This window comes from Cetorhinus maximus, chromosome 4 (genome assembly GCF_964194155.1).
Source record: "Cetorhinus maximus chromosome 4, sCetMax3.hap1.1, whole genome shotgun sequence".
NCBI classification, from domain to species: domain Eukaryota; kingdom Metazoa; phylum Chordata; class Chondrichthyes; order Lamniformes; family Cetorhinidae; genus Cetorhinus; species Cetorhinus maximus.
In genome coordinates, this window is record NC_135882.1 from 48,482,205 (window position 1) to 48,505,517 (window position 23,313).

The following is a 23,313-nucleotide window of genomic DNA, read 5'->3' on the forward strand; positions in this document are numbered from 1 at the left end:
TCTTGAATAGAGGGGTTATATTTACTACTTTTCAGTCTGATGGAACCTTTCCAGAATCTAGGGAATTTTGTAAAATTAGCACCAACAGATCTACTACTTAATTAGCCACTTCTTTTAAGACCCTAGGATGAAGTCCATCTGGACCCAGAGACTTGTCAGCCTGCAGCTCCATCAGTTTGCTCTGTACCACTTCCCTAGTGATTGTAATTTTGCCAATAGATGACTGTGTGCATTTGGATGACAATGCCAGCTTGCTGCAGTTCCTCAACAATGGATTTCCACAAAACCTCAGTACTCACATCGATGCTCTTCAATGCCACCAACAAATTCATGCAAATTTGCATGTCGATGACCTTGCCCTCGCAACACTTGCAGCCATCATCTACGACATTAAGTTCATTTTGAATCGGGGCCTAAATAACATGGAGGAATATTTCTGGAAACTAAAGCTAAACCTGCACTAAACAGTTAGTGCATTCCATCTTCATTACAGGAACACTAAGCAAACCCTGAAAGTGACTTTCTGCAGTTATATTATGCAACATGACTCCAGCCCAAACTATCTCTAGGAAGCTGGACTGCACCCTAACCTTCCAGGACCAACTGAAGAAGGTGTCCACCAAGATGAAGACTGGGTCAGCCTGGTCCATTAACTGGAAAATACAAGCGGATGTGGATCATCAGCGTCAGTTTTTCGGACAACAGCCCTTGTGTACTGTGTATCCGCGTACCGTGCATAGATAGGGACCAGTCACACTTGACTTGGTCCAACTGAACACTGCAATGCGATATAGCACTGGAACCTTTGAGTAATCCCCAACACTCTGCTGCCCATGCCATCACACATCCATTCCCCATGATGCCGTAACTCTCCAGGAAGTCCAGTGAATTGAGGAATACTAACATCTCCCTATACAATCAGGCCTTCAACAACATCCCCCAACATCACTTGAAGTTTGGACCTGTGCACACTTAGGGACATAGGAACAGGAGAAGGCTATTCAGCCCATTGAACCTGATTCGCCATTCAATACGATCATGGCTGATCGAACACTTCAATGCCTTTTATCCACGCTACCCCCATAACCCTTCAAGTTATTGTTAATCAGAAATCTATCAATCTCTACCTTAAACATACTCAATGACTGAGCTCCCATAGCCTTCTGGGGTAGAGAATTCTAAAGATTCACAACCCTCTGAGAAAAGAAATTTCTCCTCATCTCGGTTCTAAGTGGCTTCCCCCATATTTTGAAATTGTGTCCCCTGGTTGTAGACTCCCCAACCAGGGGAAACATCTTACCTGCATCTACCCTGTCTATTTCTTGATGTATTTTGTAGGTTTCAATGAGATCACCTCTCACTCTTCAAAACTCTACAGAATACAGGCCCAGTTTCCCCAATCTCTCTTCATAACACAGCCCCGCCATCCCTGGGACAAGTTAGGTGAACCTTCGTTGCACTCCCTCTATGGCAATAATATCCTTTCTGAGGTAAGGGGACCAAAACTGTACACAGTACTCCAGGTGCAGTCTAACCAAGCTTCTATACAATTGGAGCAAGACTTCACTACTCCTGTACTCAAACCGTCTTGCAGTAAAGGCTAACGTTTCATTTGTCTTCCTAATTGCCTGCTGCACCTGCATGTTAGCTTTCAATGACTTCTGGACAAGGAAACCCAGGTCCCTTTGTGCTTCTACACTTTCTAATCTCTTACCATTTAGGAAATACTCTGCAGATCTGTTCATTCTACAAAATTGGATAACCTCACATTTTTCCACATTATATATCATCTGTCATTTTCTTATCCACTTACTAAATATGTCCAAATCCTCCTGTAGCCACTTTACATCTTTACTTAACCTTCAACAATGTGATTTCAACCCTGAAGAAGCTTGGAAAGCCGAATGTTCACGGGAAGTCACAAATGCCTTGTGAAAGACCTGACGTAAAAGATCCCTGGTTTTGTTCTTTTGCAAAGCTGATGGATAACCCTAAACCACATCTGCATCAACCGCATCAGATGTGGACGCTTGATGCACAAATGGAAAATTAAAAATTCCATGTGCAACTGTGATCATCCAGAACAGACCATGGAACATATGACAACTCAATACCCGATTCACAAATACAAAAGAGGTCATAGCGAAACACTCCATTGCTGATGCAATTATCTAGTTTAACGATCAGACTGTAAAAGTATCTTTGTTGTTCTACATCTACATCAACTAAATGAAAGAGAAAGATGACCCTTATTATCCTTGCTATATTGGCATGGCCAAAAATGACAATACTCCATTTGTAATCTAAGGAAAATCTTATACATATTCAACAGTACTTAGTTGCTTTTTTATTATATGATCCATGTATAAAATGTTTAGATGCATCTTAAGAGTGCTGCCTTAATGAGAGAAACAATGCAAAATGTCGTCTTTGCTTCTAAAGTGTCCCCACCTTTGTGATTTTAACAATGATGTTTCCATTGAATGCCTAATTTTAGTGTTGATTTCCTTAATGATATTGGCAACAAAGAACATCTTTATCATGTTGAGGTCTGCTTTTCATTGTAGTAATAACTGTGGTGACCACTGACCCCCATGAGCACCTTTACTTGAAACATCTGGACATTGCAGGGCAGGATTTTAGAAAATGCTTAGTCTTAATTCATCATCGACGAGAATCATAGGATGGTTACAGCAGAAAAGGAAGCTATTTGAGCCGTCATGTTCATGCCAACAGTTTAAAAAAGAAACCAAAGCCCATGCCCATAGAATACATCAAGATGGTTAAATGATGTGCTATGAGGTGGTTCCCCCCTTCTCACAAGAACCATCTCTGCTGTGTTGTGACTTATTTCAATGGAAAAACTCTACATTTTTTTAAAACTCCTTTCTGATCACACTCAAGCTACTTTTCTTCCTTCAGGGGGTCAAGATATATGATTTTAGCTCAAAGCAACGAATCACAAACATATCTCGAGACAATTTAAACTTTCGTCCCGATATGTACCTCTGCAGCCTCTGCTGGAAAGACAACATAACGCTCATTATTGGCTGGGCAACATCTGTTAAGGTACGTTCCAGTTAATATCAACGGCAATCTTGTGAAAGTTTTAAATTCTCCCAAAATTATGAAGGTAGATCAGTTAAGGCAATTAATCCTAATGTCCATGCATTTTCTTAGTTACATTTCTTATTTTGAAAACTTTTCAATCTTTAGATTAGTGAGTGAATTATTTTTGGGGGGAAACCCTTATCCCTTGGCCTTTGTTAAAAATCTCCTAGTGACCAGCAAAATTAGCTGAGACCTGAATGAGATTTCTCTGCTCTCTGGTTGGTGAGACTGTGACATGACCAAATTTCAAAGTAAAAGGGAAGAATAAGATATGTATCTATATTTTTAATATGCACAGTAGATATTGTAAATTTTTTAGAATGCAGTAATAATTTTTAAAAGATTTATTTTGCTGCGGCAGCCAAAGCACTTAAAAAGAAAAGGTAAACAGCACCACTGAAATCGAAAGTAACTCATCATAAATTTATTTGAAATATTTTATGCATTCTTTCCCTGGTCGTTTTCTTGACAGTTGCTCAGAATGCTTAAATGAAAAATAAAACTGAATAGATTAAAATCTGTTCAAATAAAAATCCAATCTGCTGTTTTTCTCCCTCAGTTCACGACAGTAAGTGTAGTGATTTATAGCGGATTTTTAAATTTTATGCCAGTTGGCTTGCATTGCTTTAGATCTTGATCCATGAAGAGATTTGTTAGAATTTGCAAATAGAGCCTGTCATTTATCATTTAGTTTTACCGTCTCTACACTTCAAGGGGAAAGAAAGTCCAAGTGTTTTTGTTTTTACTTCCTTTTTGTGGAAGAAAGAGTTGAATGTGTTTTAAATTTCCATGACTTTTTTCTTGTTGAAAATACCAGTTTCCTCACCATGACAAATCTCAAGAAGTTGTCTCCTACCTTGTTAGAAGACTCCAATTACATCTGTTGCAGCAAGCCACCTGAGCTGACTCTGTTGCACATAGAGGTTGGTTTGGATACGGGCGGGTGAGGGGGTTTGGGAGCGCAGGGGAGTGGCTTGACTTCAAAGCAGCCTGAGATCTGGTCTACCTTGGCAGGTAGGGTTGGAGTGGGGGTGGGTTGGGAAAACAGTTGTAGACTGAATGCTTTGCTGAGGCAATGGGGACTACAGCTAAAGGCTTGAATGCAGATGCTGAGGGAAGGGGTGGAGACCATACTTAGAGGCTATAAATGGAGAAGCTGGGGAAACAAGGGACCAGAGTTACAGGCTGTAAATGCAGGAAGGACAATGTTATTTTAGGGTTCTTTGTGAATTGGAGGATGTAGTGAGTTGAAATGTTTTCTTAAAACACCTTTGGTTAAAAGCACTCTCAAGAGAACAGCATTTTTGCACCTTTGTCTTTACTCTGTACTATAGGCCAAAGTAAAGAAAATTGGGAGATATTTGAAGTTCTGTGTGATGCGTCTTTAACATGCTTATGTTAGTGAAACCTGTTGATGTTGACACAAATGTTGGGCATACTCCCTTAGAATGTGGTGTACTGTCATTCACATGCTCTTTCAGATATGTTTATAGCGAAGGATTAGAAAGTGACTTAGGACAGAGCAATTTGTTTGGAACACAGCATCACCTCATAAATTGTAAAATGCCATAGTAGGTGGCACCCTCTGATCAGGAGGAGAATTTTTGATTGTTTTAATTTGTAAGCCATCTTGTTTTTTTCAGGTATGTGTGGTGAAGGAGCGTGATCCCACTGATCTGAGGGACTTGCCCACTCGTTATGTTGAAATCGGTAAAAAATCTTCTCTTAAGTCAGCCACGTTTCTACTTCAACGCACATCTTTGTGAAATAGTAATTCTGTCATTAGCTAGTTGAGTTGCTACAGGAACTGCAAGCACAGCAATTAGTTTTGAATGTCGTGTGGTCTAATTTTTTTATCATGAATATAATGCGATTGTCAGTTTTAATGAGTTTGTCAGGTTTGTTATGCAAAAAGAAATCTCCTCATTCAACCCTGGTTGTTGAAGCTCCTGCTAGTTGAAACACTTTCCACAGAAGTTTGAAGGAATGTTGAATTTTAGAAAGAAAGTACATGAAGCCATTTTTAGGACATACAATGCAGAAGCATTGGATCATACAAAGTGCATATATACCCATGAGCAAAACAAGTGCTGACAAGTTATGTTCAATCAAGAAGCTTTCCTAATAGGGCTTTATTGCTCACATCCTTCTGCATATGTGAAAAACCCACAAGTTTGAGTAGCGTAAGAATGTATGTAACCAGTGCAATGTTCTGTTGTACCAAAAGACTATTTTGGCCATTAAGTTAAACTGTCCCTCATTCAGTCATTACACCTAATTCTGGTCAGAAAGAAGCCCAGGTTGTCAACATGAGGAATTGCGTGGATTCAGGGTGAGAATGATTGATATTGTATAGAGACTCTGGCCTGATACATAAGAGTGCCAACAAGGAACATACTGTAATTTCTCATGCTGAAGTGCTTCTCTTCATTGCTTTGACAACGGCTCTTTGAAAAACAAACAACAATGTGTTTTCTCTTTTTTATCATCAACCAATTATCACACCAAGGACCTTCAAACACTGTGCAGTAAGCATTTAGGCTTTTAGGCTCATCAGTGGCCATGACTAGGGTTTGGAGGCGGTTTTCAAGCAGGCTTGAATAATTACAAGCGTACTTGGGGTTTCTAGATTGCACAACGGGTATTAACTACAGAAATGGGACATTTATTTGGGTTTATAACAGGTCCGACTTTGCAGACCACTATGGGGTAAGGTGTTGCACAGCCTCTGTGATGGCAGTGATAACTGTATAAGTTACACAAGCCAGTTGTATGTTTTATCAACTGATTCTACTTTTTCTTTTCCTAACTGAAGTATAAAAACAGCAAAACCAGCCTTCAAAATGTGGGCCTAGTGCTCTGGAGGGAATGCAGAGACCTCTGTGCTCCAGTTGGAATAAAAGGTGCAAGTTGTTGGACTCTAGCTTACGAAAACTCAAGATCTAATTATCCTGCTACCATTTTCATTGGCAGTATTTTTGCAGTAAAGGGCATCCCAGTTTTTATGTGTACTGTGCAATATCCTTGTAAGGAAGCTTTTTTAGTGAGCTTTTATGTAGGCCACTTTCCTGCAGTACGGTAATATACTATTGCACATCTGAAAATGAGTGCAGCCTTCTGCTAACAGCATATCCAAATACTTGGCTGCATATTTTTGGTCTGCCTGCAGACCAAGGTTATTGAGTATCCCCTTAATGAAATGCAGTTGATTTCATAATGGGCTGCAGTGTTTGCTAGCAGTCTGTAAGCATGATAGTTATTCTGGGGATGTGTTGCCTTAACCAGAGGCCAAGTTAGGCTTTAGCACCAGCTAGGACTTATCTGAAAAAGATTCATAGCATGGGTTCAATTGCCATAGCTCCATTAAGCTGAATCTGTTTAAAATTAAGTTCTGCATTTCTGGTTACTCACACAGCATTACCATTCCTCCAACCCCACAAGGAGCCCATTTGTGAAAAGATCCATCACTTCAGCTAGTGCTATTCTAGCAAAGACAGCCCACACTTTTGTCCAAATGACAGAAGTTTTGAGATCATGACCTGCAATACCACCTCTGGTATCAATAACTGATAAATTCCTGAAGTGCAAGTTGCGGGGGAGGGGAGAGCACTCAGTCAAAAAGTGCATATAATGAACTGGAGATCTTTGGATATTAGCCACGCCCATACGGCTCTGGTGATAATGTTGAACTTTTACCCTCTGCTCTACAACAATTCTCGAGTATTTCAACCAAAAAAATGACAAGGATCATTCTTTAGATCTAATGGATTTTGCGTGACTTTATAAATATAGCGATGCACTCAGACATTTTTCAGCACTTTGTACGGTAACAGCGTTTTTAAGAGCTGTAATCTTACCAAGGATAAGATTAGGACACATGGAGAAAATTACTTTTTTTAAAGGCGAAATAGCTTCATTGGAGAGTCCACCCACTGTTATTTCTCACTTGGCTCTCATTAATTTGGACACAATTTATCAATATTCATTTTGAAATGTTAACATTAACTGAGTCATAACTTGAGTAAACTAATGGTGCTTTGCATCTCTGAAGATTAAAAAAAAGTGTCTGTGATGTGTAATGTTTTTCTTTGCAGTGTCTGCCTTCGAGTCAGAGTTTCACATCAGTGGACTTGCACCACTTGGCGAGCGTCTAGTTCTCCTAATGTATGTGAACGAGATGTTGGAACAAACGGTAAAGGAATATTCAAACAGTAGCGATTTAAAGACTGTGCAGTTAAAGGAAAGGTGAAGAGTAGGAGGAATACTTTTTGTTCAGACTCTTCTTGTGCATTGGTTTTTAAAAACAATACTAAAATAATGGATTTGTGTGGTTGAGAAATTTGACCTTTGTAAAACAAAGGTCCACCGTTTTATTCTCTTTTCTGTCAGATCATTGTATGATATCACTCGTGACCAAGTTTCACATGACAGTTAAGCTCAAAGTTATGGGATTCACAGTAAAACTTCTGTGAAAGTGTTTCCTGATTTCATTCCTGAATGGCCAGTTCTGATTTTAAAATTGTTTCTTTGTTCTTTATTCCCCCCATCAGAGGAAATCATTTCTCTCTATCTATCCAATCAAATTTTTGAACATTTTAAACACCCTCATCAGATCAACCCTCAATCTTCTATATTCAAGGGAATAAAAGCCTTGAGTATACAGCCTCTCCTAATAATTTAACCCCCGTCATTCTCTTTAAAACCCTTGTTTTTGAATGTCCTTTGCCTTTTCTTGATGCTTATCCTTCAACCTTCACTGCTAAAGTTTCTACTCACTATCCCCACCCGATAAAAATGCTCCGATAGATTTCTCTTTTTATAATCTGTCATTCAGGTGCACATTGTTGAAATTAGTTATTTGTAGTTAGATTGTCCCTGGGAAGTTACGCAACTCATTGACAGACATTTGGTCAATATTTTCAGTATGTACACCAAAGTGCAAAGGTATCCATTGTATCGCACATCCCTTGTTGACTGGTACAGCTATAACAGGATATTGTATTTTTCAATTTCTTCTTAGAAAATCAAACCTTAATGTCTTGGGAACTCTTTCATTTACCATTATTCTTCTATGTTAGAGAATTAAGATAGACAATAACTAAATAAGCTTTGACTTGACCATCACAAAGGGAATAAATCTTCAGTGATATGGATACGCTACTTGCTTGCACTGCCCTCCTTCCACCACCCCCTTTACTCCCATGCACCTTGTTATTTAATATTTTTGCATATTGAATGAGTCTCTGTGTTATCTAGTCAGGTGGAGGGGCATAGTTACTTTGCATTCAGTTCTGCTTGCATATAATCTGCCTAAAAAGACTCTTGGGTAATGTTAAAACTTTCAGTGAGAAATGTCTTAAGTACTTCTCCAAATTTAATGCAGTACTTATTTCTGAACAATGTGTGAAAGTGAGAATTAACACATCTGTAGGCAATCTACAGGATGTAAATGTACCAATAGCTCTACTATGTTCAGTATTTTTTCTTGCAGGAAATTTTGAAAATATAATGAAAGTTTGATATTCTGTATAGGGAATAAATTAAGCCATAAGAAATTTTTTGTCATGACGTGAGAGGATTTCTATTTACAGGGATTTTGTGTGGTGCAAAAAGGAATAAAAGTGCCATTTCCAAAGTATTTCATCCTGTGAAAGATTTAATTCTTTGAAATAACCTCAATTTATAATAAAGCATACTATTTATCAGGTGTTAAAACCAGCAAAGCTAACATCACTTGCTTTAGAGTCACAGCCTGGTAATAAAACATTGGGCAGAATCGTCCCAGATTTGCACTAAGTGCAGTAGCGGGCGTTAAAAAAGATGTTTTACCCGCCGGGCGCAATGGCAGACTTTCACACCATATCGTCCCCTTCCCGCCTCATAAATTACGCAGTCACGCCAGATCATTGGTGGCTGGATCCGATTTGCCCGCCACACCGTTACCTCACCATCTCCTCACTCTGGGCACCATATTCAAACTGCAACCACGCGCACAGTTCTCGATGCTTGCAGCCCAGGACTGCTCCGGTGAAGACATGGCCCCAAAAGCCAAGAAGAGTGCAGCCCCCCAGTTCAGTGATGCATCCATAGGATGCCTTTTGGATGCTGTGGAGGTCCGCCGCGATGTCCACTACCCCCACTGTTGCCACAGGAGGCCCTTCAGTCTCACTACTCCAGCTTGGGAGGCAGTGGCAATCCAGTGCAGAAAGAGGATGAATGATCTCATCCGTGCCGCCAGGGTAAGACAACCATCTCACCACTCCAAACTCTCTTACTCACAAGCCCAACACACGTTCACTGGCATCTCACTCACTGCCAACTCAAGGGGCATCACCACTCACTCTCTCACACCCACCCTCACATCTCCATCTGGCCTCATCTCCTCTGGAGATCACCTCCTCATCCCATCCATGGCTCCACTCAGCACACACGCATGTCTGGTATCCTGCTTATTTGGCCGAGCATACGGCTTGCTTACACTGTCTCCATCTGTTTTTGTGCAGGACAAGATCACAGACAATCATCGGGAGAGGTCCCAGACCGAAGATGGAGTGCTGGTCATCAAAGTCCTCACTCCGTTCAAGAATCGTGTGTTGAGCTAGCCGGAGAGGACGTGGACTGTTCCTGCGGCAATGGTGAGGCTGGTGGCAAGCATCCACATGAGGATCCTGCACCACGTCATCCCTCTATCAACACTACTCTGAGTCCACTGTTCTGTTTGTTATGAGGCTGCCAAGCACTAATAACCTCCATTTACTCTCCTAGGCACATCTGTCACATCACTCTCAGGCATCCTTGACCTTGAATCAGTGCTGATGGCACTTTGGATGAGGACCCTGAGGGCAGCACCATTGAAAACCATTCACGGCACTCACCACACCTTCCACCAGTGCAGCAACACATACCTCGGTGGGACCTAGATGTAGAGTAGCCTCTGAATCACATTCTGTTGAACACAGCATACAACCTGTTCCACAGTAGGCAGAGGCAGGGACATCCGAGGACTGCTGGATGCAAGGAATCTGCTGAGTCCGAGTCAGATGATGTGCCTCTGGATTCAGTCCTCAGTCAGTTGCTGGAGCTCCAAAGACAATCACAGGAACATCAGGAAGGGATGTCTGGTGCAATCCTCAGATTGAAAGTGACGGTGGAAAAGTTCATCTGCCTTCAGCCTGAGATGATAGCACTGACATGCTGACTCATAGAGGTCAACGCTGGCAGGATGGCGGCTACCATGGAGACCTTGGTCCAGAACAATGGTCCTGCAGTGCTGCCCATGCTGAACTCCATCACTGACGCCATAGTTGGCCTCCAACAGTGTCAATGCGAGAGGGGTGTGGGGCAGCTCGATCTCACTCCAGCTTCCGTCAGGCACCCACAGGGAGGACCACCAGAAACTCAACACCCCGGGGCCATCCACCCAGGTGACTCCAGGAATGTCCGGCCAATCCAAGTCCTCTCTTCCTATGACCCCATCATCTCTGCTCTACAGGCCGAGGAGGGTGCACCTGGCCCACAGCGGGATATCCAAAGTAGTCCACAGCCTCCAGAGGAGACAACAGGACGTGGCAGTCAGCAAGCTGCCTCCACCTCCACTGTGGATGTCAGGGGAGCACGAAGACTTAGCGGCAGGGTTAGGAAGGTTAAGAAGATGTAATTGCATCGTGTGGACACAGGTGTTAATCACTTGTACATAATGTTCACTATTGTAAATAAATTCCCAAGAATGTCTCCTTGTTTATGGTTCCTTATTATGATGAGCAGTGTCCCTGTCATTCAGTTGCGAAACCTTGGTTCCTACACAAGATAAAGGTAAGTGTTTCAGTCCAGGGCCCTCTCCCCTGTGCAGTGTGTAACCTTCAGAACAAAGTGATGGTCCAGCTTCACACTCACTGGACACATCAGTGATGCCTGCGCCTCAGTAGTGCTTGTCATGCTGCCAGAATGTCATGGGCAGTTGTCAGAGTACAGTCATTCTCTCCGTGTGCTACCCTTTGAGGTAGGGCTGGCCCTCCATCTCTTCAGCATCTGTGTCCGGTGATGGTGTGGTCCTAAACAGAACAAGTGCTGAAGACTTCCAAAGTGCACTTAACGTTTCACAGCTGTGTCTCCATGGTATGAACAAAAAGAGTCATACGGACTCTAAACATTAACTCTGTTTCCCTCTCCACAGATACTGCCAGACCTGCTGAGCTTTTCCAGCAGATTTTGTTTTTATTTCAGATTTCCAATATCCAGAACATTTTGCTTTCATCTTCATGTTATGACCCTGATCACAGAGTGCAAGCGAGCTGCCCTCAGCCAGACAGGAGTCAGACATTCTCAAAGGCAATGTGAATATCCATGGAGTGTCCTCACTGCATGTCCTCTTCATCCCCCTGGAATCTTGAGACTATTAGGGCACCATTATTAGGGTCTCCATGACATAAGTCTGAGTACTGAGGGTTTGTGTGCTGCCATCAGCCACACAGGAGTTAAACATTGACAAATGCAAGATGAGAATGTCAGGACTGTCCTCACTGCATCTCGTCATCATCCTTCATGAACCTTGCGGCTATTAGGGCCTCATGAGCGTGCCTGCCTCACCTGACCAGTGCGATGGCCTCATCGCTGGCAGCCTTGTCTTCGAGGATCTCATCACCCTCATCCCCTTCGACATCATCCTCATCGGAGGAGATGCGTAGCTCTTTTTTAAAATTCATTTATGGGATGTGGGCATTGCTGGCTAGGCCAGCATTTATTGCCACTTGTTCAGGGGGCATTTAAGAGTCAACCACATTGATGTGGGTCTGGCGTCACATGTAGGCCAGACCAGTTAAGGATGGCAGCTTTCCTTCCCTAAAGGGCATTAGTGAACTTTACAACAATCAGCAATGGGTTCAAGGTCGTCATCAAACTTTTAATTCCAGATTTTTATTGAAGTTAAAGTGAACTGGGATACTAGGCTAGGGGATAAATCAATAGAGAAGCAGTGGTAGACATTTAGGGGATATTTCAGAATACTCAGAATTCCTACTATAAAGAAAAATTCTAAGGGGAGGACCCACCATCCGTGGTTAACTAAAGAAGTTAAGGAAAGAATCAAACTTAAAGAAAATGCATATAACTGCGTAAAGATGAGTGGCAGGTCAGATGATTGGTCAGAATATAAAAAACTACAGAGAATGACTAAAAGGTTAAGCAGGAGAAAGACAGAGTATGAGAGGAAGCTAGCTAGAAATGTAAATACAGGCATTTAAAAAGGAAAAGAGTAAGTAAAGTGAGTGTTGGTCCTCTAGAGAGTGAGAATGGGGAGTGAAGAGTGGATAATAAGGAAATGGAGGATGTAATGAACAAATATTTTGCTTCTGTCTTCACTATAGAGGGCATAAAAACATTCCAGTAATAACTGTAAATCAGGAGTTGGAAGGGAGAGAGGAACTTGATGAAGTTACAGTCACAAGGGAAGTGGTACTGAGCAAACTGATGGAGCTGCAGGCTGACAAGCCTCCAGGTCCTGATGGACTTCACCCTTAATCTTAAAAGAGTCTTAAAAGTCTTAAAAGAGGCGGCTAATGAGGTAGTAGATGCGTTGGTGTTAATTTTCCAAAATTCGCTAGATTCTGAAAAGGTTCCATCAGACTGAAAAGTAGCAAATATAACTCCTCTATTCAAGAAGGGAGGGAGGCAGAAAACAAGAAACTATAGGCCAGTTAGCTTGACATCTGTTGTGGGGAAGGTGTTAAAATCGATCATTAAGGAGGTTCTAGCTGGGCACTTAGAGAAACCCAAGGTAATCGGGAAGATTCAGCATGGTTTTGTGAAAGGGAACTCATGTTTAACCAACTTGTTGGCGTTCTTTGAAGGGATAACATGCGCTGTGGATAAAGGGGAGCCTGTCGACGTGCTGTACTTGGATTTCCAAAAGGCATTTGATAAGGTGCCACATCAAAGGTTATTGCAGAAAATAAAAGCTCATGGTGTAGGAGGTAATATATTAGCGTGGATAGAAGATTGGCTGGCTGGCAGAAAACAGTATTCATAAATGGATCTTTTTCTGATTGGCAGGATGTGATGAATAGAGTCCCACAGTGCTGGGGCCTCAACTTTTTGCAATTTATATCAATGGCTTGGGTGAGGGGAGTGAAGGCATGGGAGCTAAATTTTCAGGTGACACAAAGATAGGTAGGAAAGTATCTTGTGAAGAGGACATGAGGTTGCAGACGGATATAGATAGTCTGAGTGAGTGGGCAAAAATCTGGCAGATGGAGTATAATGTAGCAAAGTGAGAAGTTGTTCACTTTAACAGGAAGAATAAAAAAAACAGAATATTACTTAAAACAGCTGCAGAATTCCGAGCTGTAGAGAGATCTGGTTGTCCTTGTGCGTGAGTCACAAAATGTTAGTATACAGGTACAGCAAGTAATTAAGAAGGATGATTAAGCTAATGGAATGCTATCCTTTATTACAAGAGGAATTGAACATAAAAATAAGAATGTTATGCTTCAGTTATACAGGGCATTGGTGAGACCACATCCGAATATTGTGTGCAGTTTTTGACTCCATATTTAAAGAAGGATGTAAATTGGTTGGAGGTGGTTCAGAGGAGGTATACTAGATTGATAACTGGAATGAGCAGGTTATCTTATGAGGAAACATTAGACAGACTGGGCTTGTTTCCACTGGAGTTTAGAAGAGTGACTTGATTGAAGCATATAGGATCCTGAATGGTATTGACAAGGTGGATGTGGAAAGGATGTTTCCCGTTGTGGGTGGGTCCAGAACTAGGGGCCACTTTTTTTTAAATTAGAGGTTGCCCTTTTAGGACAGAGATGAGGAGAAATATTTTCTCTGAGAGTTGTATGACTCTGCCTCCGAAGGTGGTGGAGGAGGGGTCGTTGAATATTTTTACGGCAGAGGTAGATAGATTCTTGTTAGGCAAGAGAATCAAATGCCATCAGGGGTAGATGGGAATATGGAATTCAAAACACAAACAGATCAGCCATGATCTTATTGAATGGCGGAGCAGGTTCGAGGGGCCAAATGGCCTACTTCTGCTCCCATTTCATATGTTCGTATGAATTCAGATTTGGACCCTGGAAGAAGTCGGGTTCTGAGACCTACTAAGGCTGTCGGAGTCATGGATGTTTCCTGGGAATCCTGCACAGACTCCTGAGATGCATCACAGACCAGCTAAATGTTCAGACACTGGAAGCCCTTATGGTTGACTGCTCGTTATCACAAGTGCAGTTGATGGCACCCTGCCCCTATGGAAAACAATAGATCTGCACATATCCCAGTGCTCTTGCTTCCTGGTTTTCCTGATCCTGGTCGAAATGCGCGAAGTTCTGTGCCTTCACGAAGATGGAGCCTGTAACCTCCTGGATGTGCTTGTTGGTGGAGGCTTACGAGATCCTGCACAGGTCACCTGTGAGTTCCAAGAGCCCTGGAAGGAGCCACTGGTGTAAAAGTTGAGCGCCATGATCACTTTCATAGCCACTGGCAGTGGATGCCCTCCATGTCCCCGTGGTGCCAAATTCTGCAGCAGGTGGCATATGTAACTGACCAGTTCCCCAGTTGTGCAGTTTTCAACGACACTGGTTTTTAGTCATCTGCAGGAATGACAAGTGTTGTCTATAGATCTTGGGTCTAGCGAGACGCCTATGAGCAACGGCTTGCTGTGGATCTTCAGCTGCATGCGCAGGAAGCCCTTCCACACCTTCATTTTGAGGGTGATGCTCCTCCCATTGGTGACCCAGGTGCCTCCATTGCACTCTTCTCTTCCTCCTGTAAGCCATGAGGCATACCACTAAATCACCAGGCTCCATGATCCTGATGCTCTCCTCTTGCATGATTAAAGAGAGAGGCGCATGGGTTTGCATATGCGCCCTAAGGACCGCTCTTGGTTGAGTCTCAAGGCTCCTTCACGCCTGCTGGAGAGTGCTGGCCACCACTTGGATGGCCAGTGTTTTGTGTGCTTCATGGCTTTCCGAAACCGATCCCACTCCACGACTGATTGGCGGCGTCTTCAGCCACTGGAATGCATGCTGTGCTATCGGCTCAGGCGCAGGCATTCTCCTAACTCACGCTGCAAGGCTGCACTGCTAGCTTAAGCCATGAGGAATTCTAGTCCAAACCTTAATAAAGACATCACAACGGGCTCTGAGCACCTCCACTTTGACTGCGCCATGGCCACTTTTCGCAAGGGGATTGTGCAACTTGCCCAATTGTCCAGTTGTTCTGCAGCCCCTAAAACGCGCAGCCTGTGCCCGAGAGATGATAAGTTCTCGAGCGTTTGGTAGCATATTCATGCTTTTGCATTGCTTGTGTGGGCAGGAATGCTTCAAAGGCCCGACTCCAAGCATGTCGATGGAGCTGGCCTGGCAGTATCTGTGGAGAGAGAAACAGAATTAACGTTTTGAGTCCGTACGACCTTTCTTCAGAGCTGAAGAGAAGTGAAAATGTGATTACATTTATACTGTTGAAGGGGAGCGGGGGTGGGGCAGGTAGAGCTGGATAGAAGGCCAGCGATAGGTGGGGACAAAGGAGGGATTGACAAAGATGTCTTGAACTAAAGGACAAAGGGGTGTTATTTGTAGTGGTCATTGCTAAAAAAGGTGCTGATAGTGGCATAAAGGCAAGAAAGCAGAATGTGATAATAGCAGAACAAGGGTGACATTGTGTGAAAGAACAACATGGAACAAGTAAAAGATGGCCTTGTAAGGGATGGGATGGGAGACGAGGCGGTGGTGGGGGAAAGAAAGGGTAGAAAATGGGATTGAAGTGGGGAATAAAAAGGGGGATAAAACCGCAGATAAATGAATATAAGTAAAAATAAGTGGATAAAAAATAAAAATGAATGTAGAAAAAAGGGGATTAGAAAAAGGTGAGGATGGAGGGGAGAGAGTTCATCATCTGAAGTTGTTGAACTCAATGTTAAGTCCGGAAGGCTGTAAAGCACCTAATCGGAAGATGAGGTGCTGTTCCTCCAGTTTGCATTGGGCTTCACTGGAACATTGCAGCAGGCCAAGGATGGACATGTGGGCGTGAGAGCAGGATGGTGTATTGAAATGGCAAGTGACCAGAAGGTCTGGGTCATGCTTGCAGACAGACCAGAGGCGTTCCACATGTCCATCCTTGGCCTGCTGCAATGTTCCAGTGAAGCCCAATGCAAACTGGAGGAACAGCACCTCATCTTCTGATTAGGCACTTTACAGCCTTCTGGGCTTAACATTGAGTTCAACAACTTCAGACGATGAACTCTCTCCTCCATCCTCACCCCCCTTTTTCTAATCCCTTTTTTTCTACGTTTTTATTTTTTTTATTCACTCATTTTTATTCATTTATCTGCAGTTTTATCCCCCCTTCTATCCTATTTTCTATCTTTTTCCCACCCCATCCCCTACAGGGCTATCTGTTACTTGTTCCATGTTCTTTCACACAATGTCACCTTTGTTCTGCTATTATCACATTCTGCTTTCTTACCTTTATACCATTATCAGCACTTTTTTTTAGCACTAAGCACTACAATTAACAGCGGTCTCCTCTACATTGGAGAGACCAAACGCAAACTGGGCGACCGTTTTGCGGAACACCTGCGGTCTGTCCGCAAGAAAGACCCAAACCTCCCTGTCGCTTGCCATTTTAACACTCCACCCTGTTCTCTTGCCCACATGTCTGTCCTTGGCTTGCTGCATTGTTCCAGTGAAGCCCAACGCAAACTGGAGGAACAGCACCTCATCTTCCAACTAGGCACTTTACAGCCTTCCGGGCTGAATATTGAATTCAACAACTTTAGATCTTAAACTCCCCCTCCCCCCATCCCCACCCCGTTTCTTCCCCCCCTCCCCTTTTTTTTCAATAATTTATATAGATTCTTCTTTCCCCACCTATTTCCATTATTTTTAAATCTAAACTAAAACCTTGTTAGTCTTTCCACCCCACCCTCACTAGAGCTGTACTTTGAATATCCTGTCTTCCATTCTTAATTAGCACTTTTCTCAGACAAATGTCACCACCTTCGACACCTCTTTGACCCTTTTGTCTGTGACATCTTTTGATTATCTGCTCATCTCCACAATTACCACACCCTCAATGTGTCTCTCTCCCCCCACCCCCACCCACCTTAAACCAATTTATATTTCTCCCTTCTTCTAACTATGCTTCAGTTCTGCCGAAGGGCCATGAAGGCTCGAAACGTTAACTGATTTCTTCTCCGCCGATGCTGCCAGACCTGCTGAGTTTTTCCAGGTAATTCTGTTTTTGTTTTGGATTTCCAGCATCCGCAGTAGCTTTTAGCTTTTTGTTTTTACAATTAACACCCACTTTGTCCTTTAGTTCATGACATCTTTGTCAATATCTCCTTTGTCCCCACCTATCGCTGGCCTTCTATCCAGCTCCACCTGCCCCACCCCCCTTAAACAGTATAAATTTCATTACATCTCCACTTCTCTTCAGCTCGGAAGAAGGGTCATACGGACTCGAAACATTAACTCTGTTTCTCTCTCCACAGATGCTGCCGGACCTGAGTTTTTCCAGCATTTTCTGTTTTTGTTTCAGATTTCCAGCATCTGCAGTATTTTGCTTTATGTCTTTGGAGCTGCTGCTGAACGGCCTCAGCTGCGGAAGAATGCTCACTTTTGATTTCCCAAGTGCACGGCTGCTTTCCTCGCCCTCTTTCTCCACACCCCCCACGCCCGACATGTGCTTCCGTACTTCCTTCCTTCAGTCTGTGCTGTCTTGTCCTCCCACCAGCCTCACCCACACTGGAGCCCTAGCCCCAGCACCGCGCTGAAAGCCAGCCGGGAAAAAGCGACTCGCCTGTACTCCCCCCAAATGCGCAGCGCCTGTTCCTTGATGTCCTACGGGCGATCCTCGTGAGCGCTGCACAAGGGTTGTGTGCACTGACCTCTAAGTTCCCCTCGAAGTTCAGCTCGCTAGGTGCATGCCTTTTAAAGGCAGTCAGAAATCACACCATTCTAAAGTCATGTCGACGTGGGAGGTAAATTTGATGTGGGGGGATGTGGTGTGCAGCCACAATAATGAGATGCAAATGCGTTAAAATTAAGTTCCTGACTTCGGACGGCAAGAAACGTGACCTTCCATTGATGGGCGGAATGGGCGACCGCAAACTAGTTTCATAACGCCGTAAAACCAATTTTTGGTCGTCTTGCCATATTGTCCACTCACGCTCGCCATGATGGCCGCCGCCAACAGGAACAGATGATTCCAGACATTTGTTGTTAATGTCAGAGTGTCTACATGAGTGACTTTTAAACATGGTTAAAAAGAATCAGTGATGATCATGTGTCAGGGCTGAATCCTGGCATGGACTTATGCATCAGAAGACCGGAGATAATAGCCCAGTTTCCACTGTCATTTGGAATCCATTTTGCAATGGAGGGCAAGTTTGTTGCTTTTAGTTAAATTATGAGGGAAACTTTTAAATAAAAATGGACCGGAAGGTTCCATTGTGCATCATGGAAGCGCAATGAATCAAACAGTGGTTAGCATTGATGGGAGATATGTTGAGAGAAGAAATCAAGAGGTGGAGGGCAGTGTTTTTTTCTGCATTTACATGAACAAGAAATAAGATACTCTTTCTTTGTGCAATAGGATAAAGAACACTGTGCAAGACCTCGACTTGACATCATTCACCACTTGCCTGATTCATATGAGGAGATATCTTCTGATGCTCTATCTGTAAGAGGTTTCCAAGAAAATGAATGCAGAGACTACAGCTTAGGTGAGAAATAGACCGTAATTAACTGTTGAAAATAAGCTTTGCTGTACGGGACATAGGAAAACAGGCGTGTAGGTTTTAACACAGCCTATGAAAACTGATTTTGTTTCATACAGTCAGGTACCAAAATGAACAAATCAACCTTATTTGAACATTGCATTGAATTATAGATCAGTTTGAAAGTAGCCATCAGTCTTACCCAAACCAACAAGCTCTATGAAATTCTGCTATAGCATTTGATAAGGGGGTAAAATTGCAGAATATTTACCAATCATCCATCCTGTTGCCTACCACAGTTCAATTTGAGAACAGTCACATAGCCAGGTCAAGTGCAAATCAATTTAGATCTCTCTAGCTCAGTGCCTCTTGTAGCACTGAATCATATAACCTAAAGGTTTGCTAACCTCAGCACAGGTTGTGTTTGGGAGACTACAATTGGTATTGTGGTCTTGGTCTATAGGCTTCCCACTCCTGATTTCTACCTAATGCTCGCCACTGGAAAGTACAGATGTGCTGGCATTACTTGAGGACAGGATCAAGCTTGGCTATGATGCACTCTGTTTAAATAGCCTACCAACACTCACTGTGCAGACTCCCACATCCTTAAATGACAATTTTTCAAGTGGCTGGAAGTTAAGTGTCAGCCCTGGAAGGGGAGATTAGCAAAGAAAGTAGTTTAGTTTAATTTCTAAAAATGTTGGGGCAAAGTTAGAACATAATATGTTTATGTTATTGCCTTGTGCTTCTCTTAATCAGACCTTCATGGAGTAACTTTGTAAATTTCTGTTACTGTCTGGGATCCTCAGCCATCAAGAGTGCAACTCTGGAATTGGGTACACACTCCCAACAATTTTCCAGGAATCTCAGGGAGCTCAAATTCCCGAACAGTCAGACTCGCTACTGGGCGTGTGATTCCACAAATTTAGCCCATATGATTCTTCCTCAAGAATAAGAGTACAGTGAATTTCAAATTATATTTAGAAATATACATTCATAACATCTTTTTTTACACTTCAGATTTTGTGCATTTTTTTGATCCTTTCTTTCCCCAAAATGTGACTTTAACAATAAAATTATATCTGCAGTTTTTGGTAAATCTAATGACACTAATCCAGTAAAAGTCAGGATTTCAATCCACAACAATAACAAAATCATCAGATTTCAATTCAGTTTAAAGCAAACTTGACAAGTGACTCACACTCCTATAAGTCTCTCATATATGGAAAGAAAAAGCTTGTATTTCTATAGCCTCTTTCACAACCTCAGAACAACTCAAAGCCCCTTTCAGCTAATTAAATAATATTGAAGTTAGTCACTGTTGTAATGCAGGAAAAAGAGCAGCAAAGTTGCACACCAAGTTGCTCCAACAAATAACGATCAAATAAATGACCAGATAATCCTGTTTACTAATGTTTAGCTAAGAGATTAATATTGGACAGGATCAACGTCGTTGATCTTCAAGTAATGTCATGTGATGATCTACGTCCAGAAAAGGTCTGGACAGGACAGGACAGAGAGGTTTGCAGCTTAACAACTCACCCAAAAGACAGCACCTGAAGTGCTGTACTGAAGGATCAGCACAGATTGTGGGCTGAAGTCTCTAATGGGGTTTTTGCAATCACAACCTTTTGAGTCAGACAAGAGTGTCAGCACTGAATGAAGAAGATTGTGCTACAAAAGGACCCATGAGTTCTATTTTATGAATCTATTGAAATAATTTTTCCATGAATTATTTTTACATGTTTGTTATGATACAAGCCTAATAATAATAGACAGTGACCGAAAATATTTTCAGAAGATTTTTGGAATTACTTCAGTGATACCACTTGTTTGCTTGTTGTTTAATGCAGTTGTTTGCTGCCTCTTCATTGTAATTTTCCTACCTATTTGTTACTTATTCATTCAGTGGCTTTTTGATAATATTTCAAACAAATCAGCATCATTCATTTAACAGTAATTGATTTGATCTATGTTTTTCATAATGACATTTTTTGCTACTGTAATCTTGACATGAATTTTGTGCAGGATATTTTCCCACTTGCCGCTATGATAGATGCAGAATTGTTGCCCATATGGATATACACTTGGTGCAAATTTTCAGTGATGGTTTACTACTTCAAAATTAAAATTTAATTTGCAAAGCAATTTGTATAAATGTGTTTGGTTTAATTTAAAAGAAAAATACCCTTTCTCTCATACAGAACACTCTGACGGCGAATCGCTGTTTTATATCATCAGCCCAAGGGACATTGTTGTGGCAAAGGAGCGGGACCAAGATGACCATATTGAATGGCTACTTGGAAAAAAGAAGTATGAAGTAAGTTTTCTTTTCCTTTACGTTTATTCCTATGTATCAAAATGATGATAAAAGCTGTTTTTTAATGCTGGATTCTGAAATGGCTAGCCAATTTTTCTTTTTTCTTTTTGTGTTTTAGGAAGCTATGATGGCAGCCGAAATTAGCCAGAAGAATATAAAAAGACATAATATACTGGTAACTCAAGCACGTGGTAGTAAATAACAACACTTGCATTTATACTTTTAAAGTAGTTAAACATCCTAAGGTGCTTCATAAGAATATTATAAAGCAAAATTTGAGAGCTAGCCAAATCAAAAGATATTAGGGCAAATGATCAAAAACCCGGTCAAAGGGATAGATTTTAAGGAGTGTCTTAAAGGAGGAAAGAGAGAGGTAAAGAGGCTTAGGGGGAGATATTCCAATGTTTAGGGCCTTGACAGCTAAAAGCACAGCCACCAATTTAGCAATTTAAATTGGGGGTGCTCAAGTGGCCATAATTAGAGCAGCACAGATATCTCAAAAGGTTGTGGGGCTGGATGAGATTTCAGAGATAGGGAGGGGCAAGGCCATGGAGGGATTTGAAAACAGGATGAGAATTTTAAATTTGGCTCCGGATAAAGCAATGCCTCAGTGTAGGTCAGCAGGCACAGGAGTGATAAGTGAGTGGGGCTTGGCGGGAGTTAGGACATGGGCTACAGAATTTTGGATAACCTTAAGTTTATTAAGGATAGAATGTAGAAGGCCGATATTGGAGCACGGAAATTTAGAGGTACCAAAGGCAAGGATGAGGAGTTCGGTACCAGATGAGCTGAGGCAGGGGAGGAGTCGACAGATGTTATGGGAGAGGAAATAGGCAGTCTTATTGATGGTACAGATATGGTGGTTGGAAGTTCATCTCGGGGGTCCAGTATGACACCAATGTTGTGAACAGCCTGATTCATCCTCAGACAATTTCCAGGATAGGGATAGATTCGGTGGGTGGCAAGCAAAGTTTGTGGTGGGAACAGAAAACGATGCCTTGGTTCTTCCCAATATTTAGTTGGAGAAAAGTTCTGCTGATCCAGTATTGGATGTTGGGCAAGCAATTTGAATCACAGAATCTTTACAGCGCAGAAGGAGGCCAGAGTTGAAGGAGTTAGTGATGAGGTAGAGTTCGGTGTTTCCAGCATACATGTGGAAACTCCTGCATTTTTGGAAGATGTTGCTGAATGGCAGCATGCAGATGAGAATTAGGAGGAGGGCAAGGATAGATCCTTGGGGAATACCAGAGATAGAGGTGTGGGAGCTGGGAGACACCAGAGGTAACAGTGTAGGAGTTAAAAGAGAAGGCATTACAGTTTACTCGGGCTACAACTGGAATTTGTCACAATATTTGATGTATTTGGCACAAAGCTGAGCTTTGTCGTTCAGTGGAATTTCACATTATGAACAGAGATTTTACAGGCCATTCGGGGGTGAAAGCCCCCATTTAATACTCCCATTTAATACTAAGGGCAGTGGAAACCTGGAGTTCTCTCCCCAAGAACGCTCTGGAAGCTAGGTCAGTTGAAGTTTTCAAGGCAGAGGTTTACAGATGTTTATAAGGAAAGGATATGGATCAAAGGCTGGAAATTAGCTCTGAGGTACACAGCAGTCAAATTCTAATTAAATGGCTGAACCGGCTTGAGGGGCTACTCGAATAGCCTACTCCTTTTCCAATGTAAATGGGAGAGGAGCAGAGAACACAGGTGATTTGACCCCCCTCCCCCAACCCATTGTGACCACTGTCACTCAATAGGCCACAGCTAGAGTAACAGAAGATGGAAACTTGAAGGTAATTGTGAGCGAGTAGGCAGTGCATTCTAAATGACAAAGATATTCAAGTATCTGGTCGACAATAGATGATAATATGTCACATTGAAATATGTCAGTACAGAATTAAATATCTGTTTTGATGGCCTTTCATTTTGTAGGATATTGGCAGAGCCTATGTAAACTACCTGGTGGACAAGGGAGACTATCATGGAGCTGCAAGGTAATGCATGTTAACATATTTTTAAAGATTACCTCGAAGGAAATTTCATGTTTTTTTTAATGTTTGCGCTGTTGTCTTCTAGAAAATGTCAGAAGATTCTTGGCAAAAACATGGATCTCTGGGAAAATGAAGTGTACCGATTTAAAAAGATAGGGCAACTTAAAGTAAGT

The 23,313-nt window shown here is 42.2% G+C and overlaps 1 protein-coding gene across 2 annotated transcripts in view; it reads left to right on the top strand.

The window, feature by feature from the left end:
* Window positions 1-23,313, top strand: part of vps41 (VPS41 subunit of HOPS complex) — a 256,233-nt gene that overhangs the window by 164,613 nt on the left and 68,307 nt on the right. For both annotated transcript variants that reach the window (XR_013576374.1, XM_078540140.1), the window contains exons 9-16: window positions 2,923-3,069; window positions 4,755-4,821; window positions 7,206-7,303; window positions 18,706-18,835; window positions 21,034-21,149; window positions 21,268-21,324; window positions 23,082-23,143; window positions 23,226-23,307. Coding sequence is in view for 1 of the 2 variants with exons in the window: in XM_078540140.1 (XP_078396266.1) it covers window positions 2,923-3,069; window positions 4,755-4,821; window positions 7,206-7,303; window positions 18,706-18,835; window positions 21,034-21,149; window positions 21,268-21,324; window positions 23,082-23,143; window positions 23,226-23,307 (759 nt within the window). In the remaining variant the exon portion in view is untranslated. The remainder of the gene's footprint in view (window positions 1-2,922; window positions 3,070-4,754; window positions 4,822-7,205; window positions 7,304-18,705; window positions 18,836-21,033; window positions 21,150-21,267; window positions 21,325-23,081; window positions 23,144-23,225; window positions 23,308-23,313) is intronic.